This window comes from Micromesistius poutassou, assembly GCF_964030765.1.
Source record: "Micromesistius poutassou genome assembly, chromosome: 15".
Lineage (NCBI taxonomy): Eukaryota > Metazoa > Chordata > Actinopteri > Gadiformes > Gadidae > Micromesistius > Micromesistius poutassou.
This window is the reverse complement of record NC_140285.1, coordinates 11,024,503-11,040,282: the sequence shown is the minus strand read 5'-3', so window position 1 is coordinate 11,040,282 and position 15,780 is coordinate 11,024,503. Positions and strand designations below refer to the sequence as shown.

The 15,780-nt window shown below is 43.2% G+C and overlaps 2 protein-coding genes across 2 annotated transcripts; both read left to right on the top strand.

The window, feature by feature from the left end:
* Positions 1 to 86: 86 nt before the first annotated feature.
* On the top strand, positions 87 to 2,833 carry LOC311359578 (glucose-induced degradation protein 8-B homolog). Its single transcript, XM_084479629.1, has 5 exons — positions 87 to 154; positions 925 to 1,050; positions 1,171 to 1,367; positions 1,529 to 1,726; positions 1,835 to 2,833. The coding sequence occupies exons 2-5, from the start codon at positions 933 to 935 to the stop codon at positions 2,006 to 2,008; spliced, it is 687 nt and encodes a 228-aa protein (XP_084335755.1). The 5' UTR covers positions 87 to 154; positions 925 to 932; the 3' UTR covers positions 2,009 to 2,833.
* Positions 2,834 to 3,525: 692 nt separating this feature from the next.
* On the top strand, positions 3,526 to 11,116 carry slc17a9b (solute carrier family 17 member 9b). Its single transcript, XM_084479890.1, has 13 exons — positions 3,526 to 3,808; positions 4,220 to 4,417; positions 4,587 to 4,726; positions 5,044 to 5,143; positions 5,686 to 5,816; positions 5,929 to 6,025; positions 6,594 to 6,690; positions 7,005 to 7,092; positions 7,346 to 7,380; positions 7,679 to 7,794; positions 8,566 to 8,621; positions 8,805 to 8,834; positions 9,473 to 11,116. The coding sequence occupies exons 1-13, from the start codon at positions 3,675 to 3,677 to the stop codon at positions 9,649 to 9,651; spliced, it is 1,401 nt and encodes a 466-aa protein (XP_084336016.1). The 5' UTR covers positions 3,526 to 3,674; the 3' UTR covers positions 9,652 to 11,116.
* Positions 11,117 to 15,780: the final 4,664 nt, after the last annotated feature.

The window sequence follows — 15,780 nt, the reverse complement described above, 5'->3', positions numbered from 1 at the left end:
GTCACCGCGACCTAGGTTCAACGTCATTGTATTTGTAACCAATCCAGGAGAGCGAAACGAAATCTCATTTTGTCCTTCGAACATAACGCGAGGTCTCCGCGCGATTACCCTGCTAGGAGCTAGCTACTGCTGTGGAGTAGTGGCATAATTCCAGGTAATGGATTTAAAATAACAATAGTGTTAAGAGTGTTTTCAACTCGGTGGAACAATATTAGTGAAGCATTATTTAATAACGTATCGTTCTATCACGTAGAGTTAAACAGATGGCTAGACAGCGAGTAGCATGTTCTTAGTTAGGACTGGTGTGTGGACGAAGCTTAGGCTTCAATGTTGTGTTTTCATCCAAGGCCCTATCTTTGGCGTCGAATTTCCGGTGACTTTCTGATGATGTACCCAATGTCCGGTGTGGGAAATTACATTTTTAACTTGTCCAAGTATTTCCGAAGCAAAGCTATGTGGTCAACGACATGAGTTATGCTGCCCCCATTCGTGTACGATGCTTAAAGTCAACCATTTCAAATCAATTCAACCATGCGAACATAACCGCGGCTCTTGAGGAGCTCTTTATTATGGTGCGTTTGGGGGCGTTCCTCAGAGTTATGTACACACACAAATACACCATACACACAATAGATACGATGGCGTAAGACTTGAACTTGACGTAAATAACACATCAAATCCATGCATATGACATTGTAATACACGTAACTGATCACTCGCAAGCGTTATTGAGTTGTTCCTTGAAACATGAGAATCAATATGCTGAATACGTTATTGCTACAGAAAAAAGGGGGAGCAAGGTTTGGCCGTTACTGAAACCCGTTTACCATTCAAATTGTCTTCTTGTGAGTCAAACTTGTGAAGTCATTGTGCTTGTTGAATTTCATGTTCTAACCAACACACCAACAACCTCCCCATCCAAAGGATAAATCATGAGTTATACTGAAAAACCAGAAGACATATCGAGGGAAGAGTGGATGGAAAAACTCAACAATGTCCACATTCAGAGAGCGGACATGAACAGACTCATCATGAACTATCTGGTGACAGGTATTGTGGAAAGCTGCATTTATTTCCAAAAAATGATTTCAAAGTCAGATTCAAAATGATGTTTATTAATGTGTTTTTGTGTCAAGTAACAACTTTCTAACTGTGGTTTTAATTCAACAGAGGGCTTCAAGGAGGCAGCCGAAAAGTTTCGTATGGAGTCTGGAATAGAACCTAGCGTAGACCTTGATTCACTAGATGAAAGAATTAAAATAAGAGAGATGCTCTTGAAGGGACAGATACAGGAAGCTATTGCACTCATCAACAGCTTGCATCCAGAACTGCTTGATACCAACCGTTACCTTTACTTTCACCTACAGGTAAATGTGTATCTTATTTCCTTTTGTAAAACATGTTGGCTTATCTTAATAGACCAGAATCCCAGCTGGGAAATGTGTATTGTCTTCCGTTTACATGTATCTCAATGTCATATATAACTTGGTTTTATATTTTGTCGTTATCATTTATTATGCATCTGCAGCAACAGCACTTGATCGAGTTGATTCGTTCGAGGGAGACGGAGGCTGCCCTTGAATTCGCCCAGTCTCAGCTGGCAGAGCAGGGTGAGGAGAGTCGAGAGTGCCTGACCGAGATGGAGAGGACGCTAGCCCTGCTGGCGTTTGACAACCCAGAGGACTCCCCCTTTGGAGACCTGCTGAACATGATGCAGAGACAGAAGGTGAAACAAAAGCTCCTGTTACAGCCACAGTGCTGCTTGTTTGGATTCATTCAACAGTCAAATGTTCATATTTTGTGTCCATACGTTCAAATGTAATTTCCTTCTTAGGTATGGAGTGAAGTAAATCAGTCAGTTCTTGACTATGAGAACAGAGAATCAACACCTAAGCTGGCTAAACTCCTAAAACTGCTGCTTTGGGCACAGAATGAACTTGATCAGAAGAAAGTGAAGTACCCTAAAATGACAGACCTCAGCAAGGGAACCATCGAGGATCCAAAATGAGGTCTTGAAGGGAAACCACCAGCTATATCGTTGGTACAAAATGGACACATTTCATTATTCTATTTATACCACAACAAAGTGACTCATGCAGTACAGACTTTTTTTCTTTTTGTAAGGGTTGCTTTTGCAATATTTTAATAACATGCAATGTGCAAACTGGATTGTCTGTATTTTAAATACTTTAAACATTGAAATGTCTACATATAAAAAAAACACCTTTGACTACAAATGTTTGTTCATATGTATATGATAAAGTTAAGTAGGCTCCTTTCGGTTTCTTCTTTCAGATACATTTTTTTCTGTCTATTTGCAGGGGATATTGCATAGCATGAAGTAAAAATAAGCCTAAATTAGGCATTTGGTTCTGAATGCAACCCGATACAATATGAATGAGTTTTTTTGATTTGGCTGCTTGTTCACTGGCTCAAATTAACACTTTTCTTTGAAAGACAAATGTTTTTGCTTGTAAATAGCAATAATCAATCCAAGATATGTTCCACATGTGGTGTAGTATGCTAAAGTGATTCGACAGTGTAAATTAAATATACTGTGCCATCCCTTGAAACACTACATACCATCTAACGTATGGTACTAACCAGTTAAAAGGCATGGGCAAAGACAAAATACCTCGGATGCATCAACCCTTACAATGCCCGGCCGAACATGACTACATGTTAAATAAGAGTTACATAACAAAGTGCAGGCTCTGGCATGGGCGAGGTTTATCCGAAGAATCTTTACATGTATAGAATAAGTAGCCCTTTTAAAACTTTGATGTGCTTTGCTGGTATTATTTTACAATAAACGTTGTTTTTTTCAACTGGTGTCATGTGACATGAATAATATGTATGTTGCCGATGTTATTAATTCGTTATTTTTTACATTGATATTTACGGAGCCCAAAGAATACATGATATAGCAACGTTCAGGTGAATGCAGGGTGTTGCATAAGGACATCGGATTCTCCCTTCCCGGGGCACAGAGACCATCTTTAAACTTCCTAGTAGGTACTGCGCAGCATCTCTGCCTACAGTGGACAAAAACAGCAGCAGCAGCAGCATCATCTCAGCATGGGACACTCGCATCATGAATGTCATTGTGACCCACCAAGGACGAGGGGAGAGGAAGTCTCGGGAGGTATTTAGTGGACCACAATAACGATGCACGCTCCCTGTGTGAACAGATAGCGTCCAACCGAGAAACTCCACAGTCCTGGAGGTCTGTATTGCAGCGTCATGACGAAGAGGCGCCTGGGCTTGAAGCGGCTTTCTGATGTTGTAAACGATGGACCGAGCGGAGCAAAAAAGACTCTTTAAAGGCTTGTTTCAGAGGCGACATTAGGGGGGGGTGGAATCACGTCTGCTCCCGTCCTGATTGAACCCTACCGACGGCTAGAAGAACTGCGGCTTGAGTAGAAATCTGACACGTGGATTACTCCTCGAAAAACAGACTCTCCTCTGTGGCTCGGTGTTCAGTCCGCGTCATCGTCAGCCCGTGACTTCCTGATTTGCATCAATGTAAGGCATGGAGGAGAAAAGCTTTGAAAAGCAAATATGTGTCTGATCGCACGCTGACCGCGTTTGTTTCCGTGTACGTTTTCTTATTTTCAAAAAGAGAACGATCGAAAGAAAAAGATCTAAAAGGGACTGGTGATACGTCGCGTTGAATGGCAATTATTCAAAAGCATGGAAAGAACTCTTGTCCACAACTGGTCTGCAATAAGGAAACCCATCCACATGACAAGAGCGGTGTCTCTGGATGTCAGAAGAAGTGGCCCGAACAGAATGCCCACTGGTCAAGGTAGCGCTCGACATATTTCGGAATCTTACCACAAATAACTTGTATGTTTGAGCCCAGGGAAGCATCTATTCACTTTGTGGCTGTTTTCGTTTATGTTGTACTACGCTGGCCTTACGACCTGGATGATCCAGATGTGAATCGTAGGGTTTTTGGCGTTCCTAGACTTTATTGTTGCAAAATCACATCATAGTAATGCCATGGAAAGCAAAATAACTAAGTGCTGTAAAAACGGTGACGTGTTACTTTGACTCATATTTTCTTTTCTGACTCATGGGAAGCATTTAACGTTTTAAATGCAACTTTATAGCTACTGGTTATACATTAAAAAACCTAGAGTTTAACAAATAAACGAGCAATTACAAATCAATTGGTAGTTTAAATGTCAATGACCAAATCTAACATCCTCTTTAGACCCCTGGCGCGGACATGGACCGTTGTGCTGCTGTTTGGAACGTGCCTGTTGTACTGTGCCCGTGTGGCAATGCCTATCTGTTCCGTCAGCATGGCACAACAGTTCAACTGGACCAAGAGGGAGTCAGGCATGGTGCTGGGCAGTTTCTTCTGGGGCTACTGCTTTACACAAGTCCTCGGGGGATATGTTAGCGACAGGTAAGTCACCATTTAGCCAAATGGCCCAAAGGTAAATGCAAAGGGGGTGGATGTTAAGTACATTTGTTTATCCGGTTTCCCAATGTACTCACTAGGGCTTACCAGTGCAATAAGTCAGGAATGGCACACAGCTGAGCAGACTTATCTGTTGTGCTTCTTGTCCACACAGGGTCGGAGGGGAGAAGATCCTACTGCTGTCTGCCGCAGCCTGGGGGGCTATGACCGCCTTCACGCCGGTGCTGGCCCACTTCTGCTCTCAGCCCATCTTCTCCATGACCCTGGCTCGCTTCCTCATGGGACTGCTTCAAGGTGCCACGGCTTGTCTAGTCTTCTCCACTCTGGACATAACAGAATCGGTCATAATAGACCTATTCTAACAGACTTTGTTTTATACCTGGGATAAAAACACACAAAAAACGAAACCTAAAGCAACAACACAAGAAAGGCCTTAGGCTAAGGCGTTGCTGCGTGCTTGCTCTAAGTTTAGTTGTCTGGGGGTTATGACAGAAGCCACCAAGGCTGTATTTTAGTAATTTGCCTTTTCACTCACACAAATACATTTTTCCTTAATTCTACAGTTTCATTCTACAGTTTCTTAACCCATTGTATTTCAAATGCATATCCAGGGGTGCATTATCCTTCTCTGGCTAGCTTGTGCTCTCAGAAGGTGGTGGAAAGTGAGCGAGGTTTCCTGATGAGCACTGTGGGCAGTGGCTCCTACTTGGGGTGAGTGGTTGCTTCTGGTTTATAGGGCGTGCACATTGCAACACCTCCCGATGAATGCTTCCGTACGGGAAGCGTACGAGCATTGGATAATGTTAGTTTTTGGTTTGGCTGTAAGGGTTTTCGGTCATTGTATAGTAATTAATAAGGAAATTATTTGTCATAATGAGAAGACATTGTTGTGTTTGAAACTGCCACAGCGTTTCTCATGTAAGACTTCGCCTAGGTTACGGTATAGTTACATTGACTTAGGATTTTACTCTTTTGATTCCTCCCAAAATTACCAACACAGAAACCTGTGATGCAATCTTGGGATTCTATTGAGATATTCTGCAGTTTCTATACATGTAGTCTAATAATGTAATAAATTATAATACATAGCACATTGGTTGTGGGTAGGGGGGCTGGTACTGAGAATGTAGCAGACCAGTAGGTGTGGGTATTAGTCACAGGTGATAAACCTGAGAACGCAGTTGTAATGTGAGAAAATATCTATCCATATACACTTTTAATATGTAATATCTATTTATTCTTCTCTCCTCCAGCACGTTGATCATTGGAGGGGCGGGCTCTCTGATGCTGGACGTGTATGGCTGGGAGAGTGTGTTCTACCTGACAGGCCTCCTCTCTGTCCTATGGGCATACTGCATGTGGAAATGTCTACTTAAAGGGGAAGGTGACTGCATTACATTTCTCACACTTACTTTTACTTCACAGCTATTATTACCTTGTGCTGTTTTGTGAAGTATTTTTGGTGTTCATTTGGCTCCATTGTTGTTTGTTTTCAGGTCCGATTATCACACTAGAGTCCCTTGGAAGTGGTGGATCTCAGTCCAAACTGACCAAGAGACACTGGCTGCGCCTCTTCAAACAACCGGCTGTGTGGTTTGTTAAATATTAAACCATGTGTGTGTGTGTGTGTGTGTGTGTGTGTGTGTGTGTGTGTGTGTGTGTGTGTGTGTGTGTGTGTGTGTGTGTGTGTGTGTGTGTGTGTGTGTGTGTGTGTGTGTGTGTGTGCGTACGTGTGCGTACGTGTGTGTGTGTGTGTGTGTATGTGTGTGTTATGACGCACATTCATTTCAGCCTGTATGCAAGTGTTTCTGTACACCCTTTCACAACACATTAAATTCAACATCAAATCACTCTATTTAAAGGGCACTTATTTACCACCATGTGTGAGTTGGATTAGCCATTACAAACCATTTTGCCGTGCCCTGTGAGGAGGCCAGAAGTGGGAGTCCACCTAGATGTATGGTACATTCCACTGGGTAGGCTAGTAGACTGATCTGTTCATCATACACCTGGGTGGATACTCCCACTTGTGTCATGTCACAGGGCAGGCCGATTCGGAAATGCCTTATAGTAGCTAAACCCACTCCCCCCTGGTGGTAAAATAGGGGCCCTTTAAATGTTCCTTTCTTTATATCCTCTTTATCTCTGCCCACCTCATTAGTGCGGTGATTGTTGCACACCTCTGCACAGCCAGTACCTTCTTTACTCTGTTGTCGTGGCTTCCGACCTTCTTTAAGGACACGTTCCCTGATGCAAAGGTAATGGTTTCCCCCTCCACAAGCCACCCCCTATCAATAGATGTAACATATAATCATAACACTCGACTCCCACTCACTCAAAATAAAATGTACATATCTTCTATACTTGTTTCTCAAATGTCCAAGTTTAAAGTTTTTATACTATACATACTATACAGCTTACATGAAACAGATTACACAAGGAAAATTGTGTGAGAACATACAATATAGACGTGTATATAATATAACAATATAATATAACATGTATATAATATATTGTATATACTTGAATTGGAATAAGAAGCTCATATGACGTGTTTGGGTTTTCCTATCAGGGATGGGTGTTCAATGTCATTCCATGGTTGGTGGCCATTCCCTCCTCTCTTCTCAGCGGATGTCTCTCTGACCACCTCATCTGTCAAGGTAAACCAGTGGCTCCATGTTAAATCTGCACTGTCACTTTTCCACTGCAGCTATTTACTCTCTATCTGAACTATTAGGTTTTTCAAGAATAAAACTCGCCCATATAGCTACAACTCAAACCACTAGAAGTTGCTTATGGGAAGACATACATAGTGCAGGTTATAGTGATAGTCACTATAAGCATATGAACATGCTAATATGCACATATAATAACAATATAATACATTGTCTGTTTTACTTGTCCACCAAACAGGTTACGATACAGCCTCTGTGAGGAAGTTAATGCAGGTGAGATGTACTCTGAATTCCTCAAATTATATCGCCATGAGCTGTGTGGGGTCCCAGAATCATTTGTGCATTAACAGTACAGTAGTTAGTAATTGGGCTGGTTAAAACCTTCTGTTTTTTTTCGATCAGCAACAAAAGATATCAATATCTCTGACTTATGCAAAGGTTTTCACTGGACCATCTAGAGTTATGTCCAAGAGTATGGCCTACTGGACTACTAATACATGGGGGATGAATACAAGATAGATGGATCTTTGATTCAACTGTGTCTGTCTCTGTCTGTCTGTGTGTGTTTTAGTTTTTTTCCATGGGCGTTACCAGTGTGTTTACCCTCCTGCTTTGTGGAACCTCCACCTTTCCCTGGGCGGTTGCTTTTGTGTCAATCACCATGGGCCTCACCACCTTTAGCCACAGGTAACCCTACCACACCTACACACAATCTCACACACACACACACACACACACATACACACATTTGCTTTGTGTTAATGTAGTTTTTTCCTTGAATGCAGCCATCCCAGGTGTGTTCTCTTCCTGTCAGATCATATGGTCAGATAACACCTTTTAATGCTCGGTATGAATATATCTGGATACGTCAATACAAAATCCTTCTGTAAACGTTGTCACATTGATCCCGCTCTCTGTCTATATTGTGGTGGCTAGGGTTGTTTGAGGACAGGGACAACACATTCTCACTCTGAGTTCGTCAAAAATCGACTCCAGGGGTTTCGCCGTCAACTGCTTGACGCAAAAGGTGTCCTTGTGCGTCTTCATTCGACGCAGGCGGTTTGTAATCCTCCACGGCGATATCTGACGCCCAGGGAAAGCTCTCCCGCAAATCTTTTTTTCGTAGGATGGTAGGGTCAAGTACTGCCGGTTAGGGTTAGGGTAGTAGTGGTTGGGGCTACGGTTAGGGTAAGTGTTACGGTCTTATCACTGTTCGCCGTGGAGGGATTACATTGTAATGAGTTGAAAACCCCCTGTGTCGAATGAAGACGCACAAGGACACCCTTTGCGTCAGCAGTTTACACCAACAGCCCCTGGCCAAGTGTTGATTTTTCACAAACTCGGAGTGAGACTGGGTTGACAGGGAGTGTTTTTATTATGTATTATCTATTCTCATTTTACCATTTCCTTGTTTGAGTGATGAGACAACATGTGACGTGATCTTTCCTTCTCTCCCAGCGGGGTGTCGGTGAATGTCCAGGATCTGGCCCCTTCCTGTGCCGGATCCTTATTTGGTATGATGGAAAAAAACATTATTGAATGATGTTTTTTTGTTTTTAAGTTTGAAAATGACTGACTATATAATGCATTATACACCTGACATCATTTATAATATTTAATTTTTACAACTTCTGAAATGGTCTTTGTTCAATTTGATATGCTTATGAAGTAAAAAATGCGTCCTGTCTGTTCTCCAGGTGTCATGAATACGTGTGGAGCTTTCTCAGGTGAGGTGGTCTGGAATTGAATCGTTGTTCGCAGAGTTTACCCTTGTGTTTGGCCTTTCATTACCTATTGAGTGTAATATATGGCTTGAGTTGTCTGACGTTAAACTTTGGCCTGTGTATTTCCTGTCTGTCAAGTTGCTGTCTATGTGCCATGCATAAATGATTACGGAATCCTTTTGGAATTTGTGTCAAATGAATAATAGAAAAAAACAACTGAAAATGACAGCCAGATGTCCTCAGAGTGTGTGTGTGTGTGTGTGTGTGTGTGTGTGTGTGTGTGTGTGTGTGTGTGTGTGTGCCATCTGTGAACATATTGGGCATAGCTCTCCCCTGGTTGAAACTAGGCTCTACTCATTATTGTATTTTCTTTCCCTGACTTCATCTTTGCACTGATGTCAAATCGCCTGCCCTTCCCCGTCTGACCCCTATGTGTGTGTGTGTGTGTGTGTGTGTGTGTGTGTGTTTGTCTGTGTGTGTTTTGTCTGTCTGTGTCTGTTGGTCTTTGTGTGTGTGTCTGTGTCTGTGTACGTTGCTCTGTCTGTGTCTGTTGGTCTTTCTCTATGTGTTTGTGTTTGTGTGTGTGTGTGCGTGCGTGCGTGCGTGCGTGCGTGCGTGCGTGCGTGCATGCGTCTCCACAGGGGTCCTGATGGTGTACTTCTCCGGGTACCTGATCGAGTCGACGGGCTCCTGGGCGTCCGTGTTCCTCCTCATCACGGTGGTCAACCTGCTGGGCCTCTTCACCTTCCTGGCCTTCGCCGAGGCGCGCCGCGTGGACATCGACTCGGCCAAGCAGCGCTACAACCACATCCACATCTGATCGCTCTGAGACCACCGGGGGGGGGGGGGGGGGGGGGGGGGCACATTCAACAGGACCCTGAGGAAGGAGATGAGGGACAGGGTGCCACGGGACCTGGACTCAGAAGCTGGTCGGGTTGTAATGTGTTATCCGTGTCACCGGAGGTATGTTGTTCTGCTGAAATTCTAATGGCGAGAGACTCCTGGGGTGTTTTTTGTTACGTTGCGTGTTTGAAGCATTTCGGCTGAATACACATCCAGATGTTACTGTCTAGTCACATGTGTGATGGTTCAAGACTAGTCTTTTTGAAACAATGGACACATGGGGTGTGGAAGGGAAGCACAGTTAGGCTGGAAAGGACACAGATTTAAGGTTACTGAAATTGATTACTGATTGCTGAAGCCTTTTTGTTGGACTTTTGTTTACATTTGGACATATGTTACTGTTGTAGTTTCATTGCATTTATTCACCCCACCACCACCCCCATCACCACCACCCCCACCACCACCTCCACCTCCACCACCACATCCCTCTGTCACACCTCTGTTTTTTGGTGTTTGTCTGAACAAGGTTGGTCTCCATGACAACGTGATGGTGATGGACATGTCTCGTGAGGACTCTGACAGATGTCACAGACCAAGAGGGTTTTTCCTTTACCCTGAGGGTAGTGGACCCCATCTGGGGTTTTTCATGTGTGTGTGTGTGCGGCCAGGCTCTCCCACCTGTGGACTTTTTATTAGCAAGTGACAAGCCCCTCCCCTGCCCCTGCCCCCCCCCCCCCCCCCCCCTCAGACCTTCCTCCTCTCCTCAACAAACCAGTCGGAGTGACATCTCATTACCGAGTGACTAATTACCCAGCAGCCATTAAAACCTCCTGTACAACTTGCCCCTCTGTTGTGCCCATCGTCATGGTTACAAGCTCATCATCTTGTCATTCACTTTGGATCTGGGAGGCTGTGGTGGGGCAGTTTTCTTTGTTGTTAATGGGCTTTTGCTCAAAGCGTTTTCCAATGTCTACATTCATATTTTTTTTCATACAATTTCAGACCAAAGGATATTATTGTCATTCAATTTGCATGAAAGACGAATACCTCATGTTATAATTATTTTGGTTATATATATATATTTATATATATATGCCTTACTGTTTTCTCTGCTTCAAAGTCTTGACAATTTTGAAATATGATCTATTGTGGGGCTTGGTTTGCTTCAACGGTCAAGGATGAAAAGTTGAATGCAATATGATTCTATATTTTAATAAACCTGCCTCTGTAATTATGATTCTTGTTTTTCCTTACATCTATGTTGACCCTTCATTCATTTATGCGTTATTATCTCCATGAAGTTGAAAAAACATGAGAGAGCTATGCTTTCAGCAATCTGAAAGGCTGCACACTTAATGGAACTTGTTAAGGAAATTAACCATTTTGCATTAGGATAACAACATGTTTTAATGTGGCTAATTCTTGCCAATTTGCCAATCATATTACACATATTTCAGTAGTGCTAAGAACCTTATTTAATACTGGCAATATCATAAGTCCATTGCTCACTTTGCTCCAAAAACGTTGGCAAAGTCAATAGTTTATTGAAATGAATTAATAAGAGTGTAATCCTAATCTAATCCAACCAAGATTATAGTTGTCTGTCCCCTTAATTTACACCATAACTCTGTGTACCTGAATGTTTATCCATATATGCAATATGCAGAGTTACTTTTAGTGATATTGCACATAAAGTGCACCTGCACATGTTTGCTGTTACATTAGTCATTTTAACACCTTTTCAAACAAATTGTTTTTCCCAAATGGTTGGACTGCCTTAGAGCGATGCAATACTTAGAAAGTCCTCTCTCGTCGTTTTCGGGCATTACTTGATGTAGAATAGGTTGCAACATTCACCTCTGTCATAAATAGAGCTTGTTCTATTTTAATTATTGGATTGTGTTCAACTTCTAAATAAATGTATTTTATCAACTGCGCTGCGCGCTCTCATCTCTGCCTATACCTTTAATTGTTGTCGATGCATGTCATTCTCTGCAGCGCCACAGAGGGGCAGTACAGTATAAATCATTATGCATTACTTACCAAGGCAAGAACCACATAATAATCGCAAATGTTTTGTTGGATATGTACAGTTTACGCACATTGTTTTTCTTCATTGTGATCTACTCTAACTACTCTTACTCTAACATTCTTATTTTCCTCAAAGCCAACCTTATGTTACAATGAAATTAGCACTTTGTTTGAACAGGTAGCTTTTCTGCAGATTTGTCCTCATGCTGTTGCGTTTCAGCTGGTGTGGATCAGCTGTTGGGGGGAGGGTGGGGTACTGGTGGTGGGGAGGGAATTCTGGAGTAAGTCTGTCCCTTTCACACCAGTAGCCCATTTCAGGCCCGTATCCCCGGTCCAGGCAGAGAAGGACTTATGGGGAGGCACCATATGGCAGGATGCTGTGTGCCATGTTGGCTATCTGGCACTGCCCACGTGTGAATGGCCAGACGCTAGTCAACCCAGCCCACTCTCTCTCCTGGGACTGAATGGCACAGGTTACCATAGAAACGGGTGGCTTGTAGCTGCCGTGGTGATGAAAAGAAAGGGAGGGGTCAGACAAGTGTTTGAAACTCACAAGTCTTGTAAAAGTCGTCGCTTGAAGTGTTTTTTTTTTTTTTGTTGCCACATAATATGTGGCAACCACATAATATGTGGCAACAAAAAAAAGAAAAAAACGATGTATATTATACATCGTTTTTTTTCTCTTTTTTTTGCCCCTGCTCTTCCCTCTTTTTTAATTTAACTAAAATCTGCCAGACCTCTTCGTAATGTCACTTATACGAGTATGGCCCGCTGATAAGGATATGATGCGATAAAACGACACAGAGACATAATCATGATGAGTGGTCCACTATTTAATTAAGAGAGATGATACACTGTAAGGACGGAGTCAAAGAGAACGGGAGGTTAGCCCCGCCCACCCACCCACACACCCCCCTTTCCCCCTCACCCCTCCCCCTCATCCTTTTGGGTGAGTCGGGGCTAGCAGAGTAACGCAGGGTCCGTCAGTGAGGCAGATATACATGTAAATGAAATGGCCCTATTAATTAGTAATTAACATCAAGTTAATGACATTTCTTCTGTGTGTTGCCGCCTCATTCTACGTCCTGCCAGTGTGGTGGAGGGGCCGGTGAGCTCCCGGGTCCCTGAGTCCCTGATACGAATGCTAATTACTGCAATGCTAAAGGAAAGAGCTGCTATATAGGGGATAACTAATGATATAAAGGGCAATTTTAAGTCTGTCTATTGTGCGATGGATTAATCACTTTGTCGTAATGGATCAGGAGGCCTTTATAAGTCTACCTCTCCTTGGAGGGCCCCTGAATTTAAGGCCATTGGCAGGTTTTATGTGCTAATTGCGTTGCGCCTGTTATAACCCGATGTTGGATCGTCCCTCATGACTCCCCGCTCATTTTTATATAGTTTAAAATATTCTCCGTTCTGTGTTTTTTGGTGTGGAAATGTAGCATATTTCGCGTCAGCGTCGTTGTGATTAATTCATAATTCTGCCTGACTCTCTTGTTCATCCTTCTGATCGGGGTTCAGGGGCCTCAAAGTGGATGTAAATTCTCATCTGTTTTGCGTCCCCTTCTGTGCTTAAATCAGCTCAATGCCAGTGGTAATTTGTACAAGTTGACTGCAGTCGCGGACACTCTCTGTGTGAAGGCAGATGAAACATGAAGTTAACACTCTGAACACAGCAGGGTTCCTGTAGGAATCATAACCCACAAATTAGGGGAACAAATCCTTTCACTATAGTATTTTTAAGGTGATTGTTTGTACATGTCTCTGACCATTTTCTCATTTGTTTTTGTCTGTTTACTTCTCAGAACCCCTTCTTTTAATGATGATACACGCATGCTCGCACACATGCAAATACTCTAACACAGACACACCACGCACACACAAACGCACACACTCAGACACACACACACACACACACACACAGAGGCAGGCAGGCATAGGGAAACTTCTCTCCTTCACACTCACACTCACGCACACACACACACACACACACACACACACAAAAGCACCCGCGAAAAATGTTGATTCCCATCAATTAAACTCCATCAGCTGTTTGTCTGCTGCCAACATATGGCCTGTGTTGAATCTAAAGAGCAAATGAAGCCGGCCACCATTTTAATAGAACCCTGAGGGACAAGACCCACACCTGCACATCAACCACCACTCCACCCACTGGCCACACCAGGACCTTCATCAACGATAGCAGGGGACATGTGGTCAGACCACCAGTCTGAAAAATGTTTCATTCTTTGGCTCTTTCTGCATGAAAAGAAAATAAGAAGTCAGATGTATTCATATTCTGTAAGACAAACATACTCAATCATGATTAGGTACAATGAAGAGGTTCAAAATATACTTATCTGGAGCAAATTGTTGTGTGTTTTGCCTTTGATGCGTTTAACGTGCTTGTATGTATTAAATATTCAGTGTTTTAAAATATTATGTAAATACTTTTATGTTCAATCAATTATTTAGATGTATCAAAACTGCATTTTTCTATTTCAAATTGTTAAAAAAAAAAAAGATTGGAACACTTTACAAAAGGGCACATTGTTGCAGTAATAAGCATTAAGTTACAGTTAATTAAAAGTTAACTAATTGTGTTACTAAGGTATTTATTCATTTATATATGATCAGGGTTATGGTTAACCCTAACCCTAACAAACCTACCCCCCTTGCCCTAATGACAGAGTCATTTCATCAAACAAGAACTTCAGCTAACAAATTCCTAACCCTAACCCACTATGCTAATGCTATAAAAATGTTATCACTGCATTCACTAATGTTGACTAATGGTTAATGTTCCCTTAGTGTTTCAAAATAATATAAAATACACCATATGCTATGTTTCAACTCATCTCTTGTCACCATGTCTACATGACACCCTCATCATCAGACTCATCAGTTGACTAGGAGAGGATACGGCTGGCGTGTGTAAACTGTGGGTCCGAGCTACTGCCTCCACACTTTCCATTTCTCTTTCTACTCTGTTTGTGCGCGCAGTGGAAGAGGTGAGGCCCCCTCATCCGTCCCTCCGTCCCCACGCCCCACCATTCATCTGTTCCACACCGCTTACATCTCCAACAACACCAGACCTCGCTCTCTCTCTCTCTCTCTCTCTCTCTCTCTCTCTCTCTCTCTCTCTCTCTCTCTCTCTCTCTCTCTCTCTCTCTCTCTCTCTTTTTTTCCCCTCTCCCCCTGTTCTCTCTTTACTAAAGTTTGGCTGTCAATCAGCAGTGGCCTCGGGCAACAGCCACTGATGAAAAGACCCCCGAGACAAGGAGACCCAAATTAGATTTCAATAAGGATGTTGAATATTCATATCAGGGCGACATCTAAAGGTAAATGCTTTTTGATCTCTGCACACAAATATCACTTGTGTGCATTCCCAGGTCCTGCCGTTCTAGTTCCGCTGTGTACCACCCCGCCACCCCATCACCCCCCCCCCCTCCCCCACCGGCCCACTACACCCCCACCCCCTAGCCCCTCCATCCATCCACACACACACACACACACTCCTCCTATCCTACCAGCCTGGGCCAGCCCCAACAATGGTCTCTCTCTCTCTCCCTCTCTCTCTCTCTCTCTCCCTCTCTCTCTCTCTCCCCCCCCCCTCTCTCTCTCTCTCTCTCTCCCCTCTCTCTCTCTCTCTCCCTCTCTTTCTCTCTCTATTTCTATCTCTCTCTTCCCCCTCTATCTCTATCTCTCTCCCCCCCTGCTCTATCTCCCCCTCTCTCTCATTCTCTTTCTCTCTCTCATTCCCTCCTCTCTCTCTGTTTCTCTCTCTCCTTCCTGGGGGGATGCTGTGGAATAATGATGATGGGCTACAAAGGAGAGAAGAGCCATAATGAATGTTTATACTAAAGGGACCCAATAGAAAGGGCACCGGCACCAACTATTCAGTAATTAGTATTTAGCAGAAGTTGATCATTTGGTTTGCACTAACAAACGGCCACAGCCGCCCATTCTCACATGCACTCTCAGGCGCATATTCCGGGGCACATGTACATGAGTGCGCATGCACACACACACACACACACACACGCACGCGCGCACACACATACACACACAC

Coding starts and splice junctions, on each gene's coding strand:
- slc17a9b (XM_084479890.1), top strand. CDS start 3,675: ATGGCAATTATTCAAAAGCATGGAAAGAACTCTTGTCCACAACTGGTC. Junction 3,809..4,219: donor CAGAATGCCCACTGGTCAAG/GTAGCGCTCGAC, acceptor CATCCTCTTTAG/ACCCCTGGCGCGGACATGGA. Junction 7,381..7,678: donor CTGTGAGGAAGTTAATGCAG/GTGAGATGTACT, acceptor TGTGTGTTTTAG/TTTTTTTCCATGGGCGTTAC.
- LOC311359578 (XM_084479629.1), top strand. CDS start 933: ATGAGTTATACTGAAAAACCAGAAGACATATCGAGGGAAGAGTGGATG. Junction 1,368..1,528: donor ACCTTTACTTTCACCTACAG/GTAAATGTGTAT, acceptor ATGCATCTGCAG/CAACAGCACTTGATCGAGTT. Junction 1,727..1,834: donor ACATGATGCAGAGACAGAAG/GTGAAACAAAAG, acceptor TTTCCTTCTTAG/GTATGGAGTGAAGTAAATCA.